This window comes from Oryzias latipes, chromosome 7, assembly GCF_053564925.1.
Source record: "Oryzias latipes strain Hd-rR chromosome 7, Olatipes_Hd-rR_3.1".
Lineage (NCBI taxonomy): Eukaryota > Metazoa > Chordata > Actinopteri > Beloniformes > Adrianichthyidae > Oryzias > Oryzias latipes.
Window position 1 is genome coordinate 30298404 of NC_136243.1, and position 12773 is coordinate 30311176.

Consider the following 12773-nt stretch of genomic DNA (forward strand, 5'->3'; position numbering starts at 1 on the left):
TGTTCATCAGAGCCGGGCTTTGTTCTGGAGTGCGGGACATCAAACAGGCCAAAATTATTCAAAGCACAGCAGGCTTCACTCATAAGGCACACCGTGGAGAAATAATCCTCATGGAATTATTATTCTGCTCTAGTATGATGTGCTCACACAGAACCATCTTACATCACAGCGAGTCTATCAGCGATTCAGCTGATGCCGGCTAAATATATCAGAACACACACATCCCAGGCAGGGTGTCACACATCCTCCCCATCACTGTCTGTCACGCACAGTTTGTGAATATGTTTGGAGAACTTGTGAATCACACTCATCAAAAGGCTACAGTCCGTTTGGAGGTCATCTGCATGTGTTTGTGTGAGTGTCTAAAGCACCTCCCGGTTCAGGGGCATACATTATTAAATTCATGTGTCTGTTCTGTGAGTCTCAGCCAAAAATAAGATACTTTTTTAACTCATGGTATCGTTTTTTAAATGTTCTAGTTCGAAAAACACATCCTGAACAGTCCTTTGGCACAAGAGTTGTAAAGTAGAAGATGAGGAAAACAAAAGGGACTCAGCGCTCTGTCAAAAAGTGTGTTAATATTTGAAATTGATTTGAAATGGTTTATTTCAAGCAATCAAATAAGAATAATACACAAAAACAAAACAATCATCGGTTATACATTCATATTCAATGACCTATCAAACTGAGGATAATTAGACATTTTAATAAATACTGCTTGAAAGGGAGTGGAAGGAAGCGAACTTATATAATTCCACCCCGTTATACTGTAACCATTTTATTACATGATTTATCATTATTCGGGATAATTTAGAAAATGCTCCCGCCGTTTTTCTCGCTGATGCAGCGGAGACATTTTTAAACGCAGCAGTTAGGAGGCTTCAGGTTGGATCTGCTTGCTGTCAAACAGCGTTCATGCCTCAGTTTGACAGAGGGGCTTCTGGCGACGTGCGAACTGCACATGATGCCCTCTATTTATAGAAGCTGACTGGGTGTCTTTTTTTAATTTTAATTCGGGACATCCACTGTCAAACTGGAAGCTTGTGTGCATTTGTGTTCTGTTGTGTTTTCACGCACATATGGTTTTCCCTCTTTGAGTCTAGGAGGAGAACTGTTGGCAGCTTTTGAGAAAAGTTAGATGATGAAGAGGAGATGTTTAACTCTTTGTTAGCATTATAACGTGGCAAACACTCAAGGCTGTTAGTCTGCTTTTAACTGCATTTTTATATAAACTTTGTCTTTTAATCAGCTTAAGCATTTCTACTCCATCTTCTGCTGACACGACAGAAAAAAAAACACATTTATATTATTACTCCTTATCGAGACAAAGGCCCAGCCAAAAAATTGGATATCACCGCTTTAAATTCATTGCTATGTAATTTTCAACTATTTGACCTTTCCTCTATTTTTTTCCTACTTCGATGACGGTTTTTCTATGAAAATTATTTCAAAACCCCATCACTTCCGAACGAGATTAATGGTGTTGAATAAAGTGTGTCATCCAAACCATATGAAAGCACGGAAATAGTCTTTTAGGTGGTCATAAACTCCATCAAACATTCATCTAGTTTCTCCAACCATCACTAAACTCCACAGAGAACACCAAACATCAAATCTTTCTCTGTCTCTTCTTTGAGCTGAAACAGTTGAACACAGTTAAACTAAAATAGTTATCAATGAAAACACGTGGGAATTGGGGTTGTTTTTTCTTTCTAAACAACAGCAAATTGGTAACACAGTAATGCAACATTTGATTTGAAGTTTGCTTAAGTCTCACACACATGTGGCACCACAACCTGTCATGTCGGAATGTTTATTTTTCGTTTTTGTGCCCTTTCAAATCAAGATCTGTGACTAATGAGAGTAGGATTAGAATTCAGTTAAAAGAAGTCATCAAAATGAATAGGTTTTTTACTCAGGGAATATGATACAATTTCATTAAGTTAATTCTCTATTCTTGAGAGTTACTCCAATGAGAATCATGTTTTTGGCGTTTTTAACATGTTCTTGTGGCATTTTTCTCCTGATGGAGATTGAAGAAAATGAAGCTCAAAATTGTGATTTTGAATATTTTTTTATACAAGTTGGGAAGCAAAAGCAGACAAAAAAAGCGGTCTGATAAAGAGCTTGTTTGTGACATAGAAAATACTCTGGATGGGCCACAAGCTCCCTGCTCCACTCCATTCTGATGTATCCACTCAAATGGGTGATCTCTCAGCAACAGGGCAGGGTTCCAACAATCCTCCCCACAACTCAGAGGCGAATTTCTGATGAACTACTGCCGCTCTGCAGAAAACAACCCAGGTTTTCTTTTTTATTGGCTAAAAATGACATAACCACGATTAAAAGACCACTGGGGAACACTTCTACGATAGATCGATAGAAGACTTTAAAGCATTCCTTTTTTCTCTGTTGAGTTCTACTCTTGCAATCCACCGTTCTATTGATGAAAGTTTCATTTATTCTGTTTAAATCACCTGTTATGTGAAACCTTTATTTTTCTAACCAAACAAATCGGTTTCAGAATGACAACATTGACAGTTAAATCAATATTTTATGGAATCTTGATGAATCGGAAATCAAATCAAACAGTGAACTCTTAAGTCAAATCAAATGAATTTGGTAGTGATTCTCAACCCTGCGGGGCAGAAGAGTCTGCAAAAGGATTTCCCACATTGCCTTTCACTCAGGAGCACTTCTCCATTATTGTCTTCAAACGCGAACAGTTTAGGTTTTTCTGTTTTTCTGTGTGGAAAAAGAGGGAGGACTGTGGCAGTGAAGACAGGAACTCCTCGATTCCTTAAAAGCTTTAAACCGCTTCAAAACATTTTTAGTTTTATTCTGTTAGCCCTCTGTTCCTGATGGCAACAGTTTACAGACCTGTGCTGATTATTTAACTCAACGGTCTGTTGGTGTTTGTCGACAGGGTTTGAGTTCACCTGATTGCGCTCAGAGGAAGCAGCTAATGCTTTCACCCTCCTGTCTGAGCGCCATGGAGTTGGCTAAACAAAAACAAACAAAGAGCTCTTCCTGCTTTCTTTGTCTTTGATCCAAGCCCTCCCGTCCTTCTCACTTTTTTCCGTCTCACCCGCTCCTTTCCATCTCGGTATATTTCCACTTCCCTCCCCCTTTTTTGTTTATATCTCCTCTCCTCCTTTTCCTGCCCCTGTCTGTAATGTGCCGCCAACGGAGGCGCACTGGCGACAGGACGCAAAAAACGCTGTTGTCACGGCAACATAGTGGCCTGGAGTTGCTGAAGCATTTATTGTGAAAGGGGGGGGGGGGGGTCTAAATGGATTCTCTGCTTGCTGGTTATGTTACTGAGAACAAAAGCAGCAATAGCTTCATACATTTATGAATCACTTTTAAAGCTCGATTCTAACCTCGTTATTTTTTCCAGAAGTCTGTCTTTCTCGCCATGTGGCACTCATCACTTTGTTTTGTGACGATGCAGCAGTTTTACAACCAAACAACACACTCCTCAACATTTCAGGAATTCCAGAGTGAAGGCTTGCTGAAACAAAAGACAGAAAAAAAATGAACATTTTTCCAGTGATTTCTACATTTTTTTTCTTACACATACAACAGCACACAGGCTGAAATCCTCATTATTCCATTTACAAAAGCCGAACCAGAATGCTCAGATGTCTAGACAGGAGGTGCTTTCTAAACTGAATTCGACTGGCTTTTAAGAGAAAATTTAGGAGCTGAAGGAGGCAGAGGACAAAGGGAGTGGCTGAAGGAGGGAGGTGAGGTGCTTCAGATTCGATAACTGCTACGAACGCACAAAAGCAGCATCATCCTCCAATTTTTTTTTTTTTCTTTGCAGACATGGCTATGCTCAGCTTCCAGGGATGCCAGACTCTTAAAAACATTTCACATCGGTGCACACATACACCCACAGATGACTGTGCACACCCACACTGCAGCAAAACATTCTACAAACAAAATGTGTGAAAAACTCTAATCGATACAAGAGGGTGTTGTTGTGCTTGAAGACTGCTCATTTGCTCAAGGTCACCCACTAACACACTGCCTTATTAAATGCAGTCTGGAAACACACTTATTGGCAGCTTCCACACAAGCTCTTTTTCAGAGAACGGCTGGAAGTGAGCACCGGTTCTGCCAACAAAGACACCCCCCAGACTGCCTCCCCTCCATCTTTCCTCTTTCTGAAATGAAGCTGCTTTCCATTTTCTTCTCTCCTCCCTGCATGTTTTAGTGATAGTCTTTGCAGAGCGATACTACACAGGTGAGAATACCTTAGGTCAGCTTCACAAATCCACCTGCTGTTGGTGATCATCTCCATTCCCTGTTGGTTTTTGTGGCTCTTTGTTACTGGGTTAATGCTATGCTAATGGGATGCTAATGGGGCATTGACTGTTGGCTTTACTGACATGACACACCCACACAGAAGGATGTGAATTGAATCACTGTATCGTTACATCATTTGTTTGCCTGGCACATATCATGGGGACAACTGAAGGTAATGAGAACTGTAGAATGAAAAAAAAACTTGCATAAAATAACCAGAAAAATGTCAAGTGCTGCTGCAGTGTGCACATTGCAGGGCTGGATTAGTGGGATTTGTGTATGCAATGATTTGATTTGTTGCAAAATTTTTGCCTAATACACAACTGGGTTGTCTTTTCATTAGAATAGCAGCAGATTGATTAGCAGCAGGACTGGGCTTGAAGATTTATCTCAGGAGAAGCAAAAGGAAAATTTCGTGCAGCCATGAAACTATTTCAGCAGACTGTGTTGTACCTATGTCAGGAAGATAAACTCTTCTTAAGCAGCAGCAAGTCTCTCACAACCGTGGCATAATATTAGTGGTGCAACAAAAACAGCGAGCGATATTGAAGTTATTCAGCCGTACAGTTTTGAGCCAAGTGCCAGTTCAAACGAGGAAAGCAAAGACGTCCATGGATCTTGTCATTTACAAGTGGAGCTAGTGGCCCACCCATTGTATTTTTAACATCACAAATAAGCTGTTTTTCAAATGGCCTTTTGTCATCTGCTCCTGATTCACAACAATTTTAATACAGAAAAACTCAGAAGTGCAATTTTGAGCTTAATTTTCGTAATATATGATCTCCAACATCAGAAAAATGCCAAAGCATCATGGTAAAAACACCAAAACATCTAGAATAATAACTAAAATGTAATTGGTGTCTGCAGCCCGCATGATCATGAATAATAGATCTTTTTATAATGATTTTTTTGTGGTAAACAGTGATCTGTGATGCATTACTGTGTCTGAATCAATGAAATATCAAGTACTGCAGTAAAATAGGTGTGAAGCAGTTTGTGGTGTGCGTGTCCGGTTGGGCGAGCACCTGCTTTCTATTCTCCTTCAGGGTGCATTCTGGCTGCAGCCTTATCTCACAGACAACCGAGACAGCAGACAAACAGATTGGTTTTGGTCAGCACATCTGATCCTCCTCCACATTTGTGGCATAAGTAATGCGGGGGTTTCACTTTATCACTCTCACATTTGGCTTTTACATAAAGATGAGGTGGGAATATTGGAATTTTTTAACATTTTTTAATTCAACATCAAAACAAATAGTTATTGGAAGTAAAAAAGGGAAATCAGATTCTTGATTTTTAGTCTGCTTTCATAAGAAGCTGAAATCTTTCTATGGGGCAAAAGAAAATCACCTGCTTGGGAAGAATTTTAAAGATTAATAAAAAACAGAGACTTTCTGTCACCAACGGCAACACTTATAACTCCATGTTGAAGTGAGTTTAAAAGATATTAAGTAAACAGAACAAAGTCAGTTCATCAAGTAATGGCTTTTGACTGTCAAAACACGTAACTCAGAATTTGCTGTTCACACTAGCAGATCAGTTTCCTTTCACTCCAATGTAAAACCATTCATCCACCCATACATTTTTAGAACCAACTTAATACCTTTTGGGGTCGTAAAGTTGCTGGAGCCTATCCCAGCTGATGTGGGGTGAAGGTGGAGAACACCCTGGACAGGCTGGATGTCCGTTGCAGGGTCACACAATTACACCTTCACACTTAAAGAAAATTTAGAGTCGCCAATCCACCACAAAACGTGTTTTTGGACTGTGGGAGCAAACCCACACATGGACAGTGGGAACATTATACAGAAATGACCCAGCTGGGATTCGAGACAAAAGTACTAACCACTAAACTACCATGCTACCTCCAATGTCAAACTGTATAAAATAAACGAACAACTAGTATATTTCTCTGTACCTCCTCATTTTTTTTCCATATATGACCTGTTGGAATTGCACCAAATGCACGTATTGACTGTCTAAACCTGAGTGCTTGACTGGATGTGTTCTAGCAACAGCCAGATGTGATGTTTTGCCTATTTGCCCATTTATATTAAGGCCAGAATCCTGCACTCTAATATCTTAATACGTTTGTAAAGAGAACTGGGTTCAAACTGATCCAATGGAAGGACTTGTGAACACATGAGCAGTTTTTTTTTCATTGGTATTCACTGACAGACCTGAGCTAGAGGCAACAAAAGTGCAGAGGAAACTCAGAGTCAAAATGTTTAATTGGAATAGAGCTGTTGGGACCAAAGTTCTGCATTTCAATTTTATCCTATACAGCTTCAGTTGAACCCAGTGGACCTCAGAGATTTTTTTTTCTTTTGGTGCCCCCAGCTTCACCCACTTTCATGTCGACTCAACAGAAAAGCAAAGGACTATCCTTTGGTTATTTTAGTTTTAAGCCAACTCTAATTTTACACTTGAAAAGAATGCAAATGTATGTTACATCTATTAACAATTATTATGGTTCATTTATGTCACGTTTTTCAATGTATTATTTCCTTTTTTTAACGATCTGTTGTGCAAAACTGCACTGCTGTTTTCTTTTGCATCTTTTTTATTGCAGTGTGGCTTTTCCCCATCCCTCACATCCGCAATGTTATGAAAGCAGATACAAAAGAAAATGACCAAATATCCAATTTAAAAACAGAGAAGACCTAGCCTAATTTATTTTAAAATTTAATAGGGGGAGAAAACTCAGATTTATTTCATTTGTTGGAGCTCGGGGACGACACCGCAGCACAAAGTGGCCTAAAGCTCGCAGGGGTGACAGCAGATTGGCTGCTTATTTCCTGCTTGGGCATAAGCAGCGTGTAATAATGTTTTTCCAAAATGTGTGCGGATGTGTGAGTGGTTCTGCAGAGAGATAGAGAGAGTGTGAATGAGTGGTAATGAGCAGAGCAGACAGGGGAAAACACTGGTGTTACTTTCATCTCCTCTTCTGCACTGAGCTACTTATGCTGCCTGCAAATAACCGATGAGAGCAGCTTAGCTTCACAAGAAAATACAAGATATATATCAACAGAGTATGATAAATACCATTACAAAATCATTTTGTTTAAAGAAAAAAAAGGGGAGGGGGATTCAACTTTGAATGGTGACCTCCTTTGTCTTTAACATTATGTTGGAAGAATATTTTTGTCTGCTTTGATACATTTTCTTTTCTGTCATTCCTCCATTTCTCTTTGGTGCAATCAATTTTCCAAAAAATGGCTCAATCATCTTTTGATTAGAAAAGTGTTTCTTTATTTTATAATGATGCTGTATTTGGACTAAATAAAAATAAAAAGTCATTTTCTAGGACATAGTTTCTGCAGAGTGGCAGTAGTTCAATAGAAGTTTGCCGCTTAGTTGTGTGCAGGACCGTTAGTGCTGTCCTGACTTCCCATCATCCCCTTGTTTATATGAACCCCCTCTAGCTTACAGCCCCTCACATCGCTAACTTAAATTAAATTCAAATCGGAGCAATCCAGCCGTACAGTTTAGAGCCAGATGCCAGCTGGGACAAGGAAAACAATGTACATGGATCTATTTGTTTGCATGTGGATGCATCAGAATGGAGTGGGGCACGGGGCTTGTGACCCTCCCAGTATATTTTCTACAAAACGAATAAGCTCTTTTCAGCATGTGCTCCTGATTAACAAAAAAGAAATACTCAGAAATGCAGTTTTAAGCTATTTTATTTCTCTATTTTTATATCAGAAAAAAGCCACATACATGTTAAAAACATCCAAAATGCAATTAACAGAGTGGGTGTTTAAAGTGGATAATAAAATTATCTAGCGTGCTTTTGGTTGCTGTGGTTTGTGTTTTTTCTATAACCTAAACAACCTGATGATGTTCAAAGCAATGCCATGCAGAGATTGTTATCGGTTTCACAGCCAGGAGAAAATCTAATATCATATCGAAAAATAAATTAAAATTTTAAATATTTTTTGAATACATTTTTTAATAAAAAATAAATCAATCTGAAAATTTTCAGCTTTATTCACCTGATAAAAAGGTCAACCAAGACAACGGATTATTTATCCCAGCCATTCCTTTTGCATCTCCAAATGGCCTAGTAAATGCTCCATGTCACTTATTTTAAATATTACTATTTTTGTTTTCAATTGTTACCTTTTAGTTGTTGTTTTGAATTTGTAATCTGCAGCATTGTGGTCATGTTAAGATCCATATAAATAAACATGAATTATTCATGTGTAATATTTGGTGCAATGATGTACATATTTTGACTGAGATTTTTTTATATTTTACATTTTATTTTTACAATCTGTCTTTATTTCCAATCCTGAATGTTATATATTCTTTAAAATACCTGGAGAGCATCATAATTTTCATTGTGCTGACAATGACAATATAGTTAATTCTGGTTCTGATTTGATAATAGCAATGCAACGTTTATAAATGGACATATATTGCTAAATAGAAATAAAACTGGAAGTATAAAACTTTAAAGATCTCCAGCTGTCCCTCTGTTACAGCATAATCGGTGTTTTGGTGGAAGGTCTTTCATGAACAAAGAGAACAAATCTGATTAATGTTCCTCTTGTCTGCAGGTACTACATCATTTTGAAGGGTGTAACCTGACTTGTGTTCTTTTATGTTTCTAAACCATGCACATCTCAGTTTTGCAGCTTTGGGTCATTTGTCTGTGTTATGAGCTGCCATTCTCTCTTTACTGGAAGTGGAGGTTGTATTTTGTTAATGTTACTCTTGTTACATCATTGATTTCATGGTTTGTTGTCCTTGTTAGTCCCAGTCAGCTGTGTTATATCTTTACCAGCCATGGCTTCTACCTTATCTTTTGTTTTCTTCTTCTTTTGTAATCTCATCAACATTCATCTCGGTTCTCTTCATTTTCCCATGGTTCCCTGGGATTTTCTTCTCATGCGTTTGACCGGAGCCCTGCTCTAGTCTGCAGCCCTCTTGTGTCACGGCTGGCTGGAGGAGGACAGTTTTACACAATGGTGCGATTCCTCATCCGTGACAGAGAAATGACAACTTGTCTCTTATTCTACTTTGTTTTTCTTCATGACCACCTCTTCCTCTTCTCCTTTCTGTGATGGACTTTTTTGGAAAAATCAAATTTCTGTACAAATGAATTAAAAACCGGCTGAATCTGCTCTCCTGCTGTGGCACATTTTCAGGGCACCCTGGGAGATAAATGAGAAGCAAAGCCCTGCAGCTGCTGGAACATAAAGAAAAAGGGCAGACAGAAGCTGTTTAATATGTTATCAGATGGCATGAGAGGCTTATCTTACCTGCAGTGTAAGCGTAGACCTGCGAGCTCTGAAACATGAGAGCATTTCCCTGGTCACAGAGGGGGGGCTTTAACTTATAAATAATGAACATTTTAAAGAACACTTTTAGTTTGGGTGTGCAGAGAACTTGTGGAAAGGGATTCTTTACTTCCACGTGAGAAGCTCTGTCAAACAAACCATTTATAAAGAAAAATGTCCTATATACTTTTAATGGGAATGTGGAAAATAACAGCTCTCCTGGCTTTCTGAAGTGCTTCGTCAGCCACATTTTTCTTTTACAGAGAAGTACTGAATGCAGCTTCCCTTTCAAACGGATAGTTCTGACATGAGCGAAGCCACAATCAGTGGCTCCATTATCGGGCTGTCTTATTGATCAGTGAGTTTGGCGTCACTGATAGACCATTTTGCACCCTGATAGACTGGAATGAAAGTGCTCCTGTGGAGACGGAAAGGTTTGAGAGCAGGACAGCGTGAGAAGAAAAATGAGAAGGTCACAAAGTGTCCCAATTAAAGCGATGAGGGGATGAGCTGGAGGGGAAGCAGAGTGAGAGAGGGGGGAGATGGAGGGATGAAGGGAAGGACCAGTCAGAGATGAACAGAGAAAACAGAAATATGAAATGAAGAAGCAATAAAACCCTCGTGTTTATGTTGCTCTGATCGTGGAAGTGACATCATTTTGCCTGATCTTGTTTTTGTTGTGCAGGTGTTTAAAAAAAAACAGTAGGAAGTTTGTTGAGTGTCATTAAGCCAAAAACTCTTTATTTTTCTAATAAAATTGCAGTGTCTTGGCCTAATATTTTCTAACTACCCATTTTGCTGGTTTTTCTTTTGTTGTTAGTTTATGTTGACAGAGAGGAGCCTGTCTCCATGGAAACGGACTCAGGGAGATAAGCTTACTTCCCTTGCAGTATGTGGGTGTGTGTGTGTTTTAAAGATATGGAATGATGATTTATGAGAGTCAGATTCACTGAGCAGATACTTGGATGAGCTGAAAAGGACATTTTAGTGCATGTGTGCGCACTTGTGTGTGCATTTGTCATCTTTTACTTTGTGCCTTTTCTGTCATAAATGATACTGTCATGATTTTAAACCACCATAAAAATGATTCACATCACCATAGCGATGGCATGCATGATCAGCCCAAGGGGAAGTCGATGTGTTCCACATAAGAAGTATCTCCCGCTGATTTGATTACCGGAGAATCTTAAGAATTTGCCTCAAAGACACTCAGGAAACCACGATTTACATGTATGACAAATTATGTGAACATTTAAGACTATAGATACAGAAAAAAAATTGTTTGTAATGCTGCTCATCTGTCTAATTTCTGTAAATTCTGTACAGTTTGATGCCTCAATCACAAGAATATTCTCTGTATTTGTTGAGCGTACTTTTCTACTTCAAAACTTTTAAAGATATCCATCCAAAAAACTTGGCTTTTTTTAAATCCTATGAAATCACAGCTTAGGATATTTACTTACATTTTTGTTAGTAGGTGTTTGAAAAAAGTAAATAATGTGGTAATGCTCTTTAGAGACATTATAAAGCTGATTTTGGGAGGAGAACCACAAAAAGTTTCAACACTTCTATGGAAACCACAGTTGTACAAGTAATGAGCAAGTATAAACTCTAACCCTAGGATAGTAGTTAGATAAATGAAAACACCTTTTGGGCATCTTGTAAATGTTTTCATTGCAAAAAGAAGTAGGCTAAAAATAGTAAAAGAACAAACTTAACTTAAGATGAAAATCACTACAAAGCAGTAAAGATGTCTCAAGTTATTTTTACTGCAGAAATCTTATAAGAATCAAAATCTATACATGAGCTGCCAAGTGGTTACTTGATGAACTGTACCTGCTTTAAGCAAGAAAACCAATGTTTAATCACTTTTTAGAGTTTCAAATCAGAAAAATATTTGAAAATCTGCCCGAATGAAGTATCATCTTTTCCGTCTGTTATTTGACCCAAGAAGATGTTTTTTTTTAAGTGAGGCAAGTGCTAGAAATCCGTTGGATCTGGAATTGGTTTATTTCAAGCGATAAAAAAATAAAAATATACCAAGAAGACAAACAAAAGACATATGTTGCTTTACATGGATATATCAAAATTTGGACAATCATTTGTGACTTGATTGGAAAATTAAAAAATAACTAAGAAAGATACATCTCAATTATACATACACATGTAAATAAAGCCATTAAAATTACACTTAATCATAAGTACCGGTAGACATATTTGAACTTATACATAGAAAACATGACACACTGAACAAAAACAGTTTGATAAATTGCTTTAAAATGAGTTGTGTTAAGCAAGTCTTTATAAAACCACCTCTATTTTGCTTATTTCTTTACATAGTTTACATAATTTAGTTCATAATCTGTAGTTTTTACTTGTGAGTCTGAATCAAGTTATACTTTTTGGATTTTTGTTTGTGTCAGGAACCCCTGAGGAAAAAAGCTAACATTATGGGTTATTTTAAAATCTCTTAGGAAAAGGATGAAATGGTTATACGGGAATTCCTTTTTTGTCCAATCAGTTCACATAAGCATATTTCTTCCCAAAGTCTTCTTGTAATAATGTTTCTTCTGCTGTTTCCAGGCAGAACGGTTTTCCTTTAACACAATCCTCATATTGTAAATGAAAAAAATAAGGAAAAGATCTAAACATTTAGAATTTTATCAATTTAAAATGTGTACAAAAAAATTAAAAAAGGAAAAAAAAACTTTTCTGGATCCTCTGTCTCTGTTTTATGTATAAGTCAATGTTGCATCTCTTAAAGGAAATTGTCTTTTTGCTTAAGTTGCAGAACTCCCAGAAAAAAAGAGGAGCACGACCCAACAACAAGCCTGACAAGAAGCCGGCGCCACAGGTAATAAAACATGTTCACACTTCTGGGTGCTCCCCTGAAAAGATCAATAGCAACAGTGGACTCTTTTATATGGAGAAGCACCGACTGATGGAGCACTATGAGAGGAGGGGAATGCTCGTTCCTGCCTAGAATGTTAGAGCTTCCATTACTTCATGACTACATCTGTAGATGCTGCTGAGAGGAAATGTGAAATGTTAATGACAAATCTTAACATCCACTCTCTTCTCACCTCTCCGGAAATGAAATAGAATCTTCTGAGGTGGAAAAGTTGCACTTATTGAGTCGGCTGCAAAAACAGAACAGTACTGCTGATAAGA

The 12773-nt window shown here is 38.0% G+C and overlaps 1 protein-coding gene across 2 annotated transcripts in view; it reads left to right on the forward strand.

Annotated features, from left to right (window-relative positions):
• The window catches only part of mtcl2 (microtubule crosslinking factor 2), a 79136-nt gene that overhangs the window by 37424 nt on the left and 28939 nt on the right, over positions 1-12773 (forward strand). The window contains exon 5 of one of the 2 annotated variants that reach the window (XM_011476824.4): positions 12388-12456. In XM_011476824.4, the coding sequence (XP_011475126.1) occupies positions 12388-12456 (69 nt within the window). The remainder of the gene's footprint in view (positions 1-12387; positions 12457-12773) is intronic. The other variant, XM_020704474.3, reaches the window with a different exon arrangement.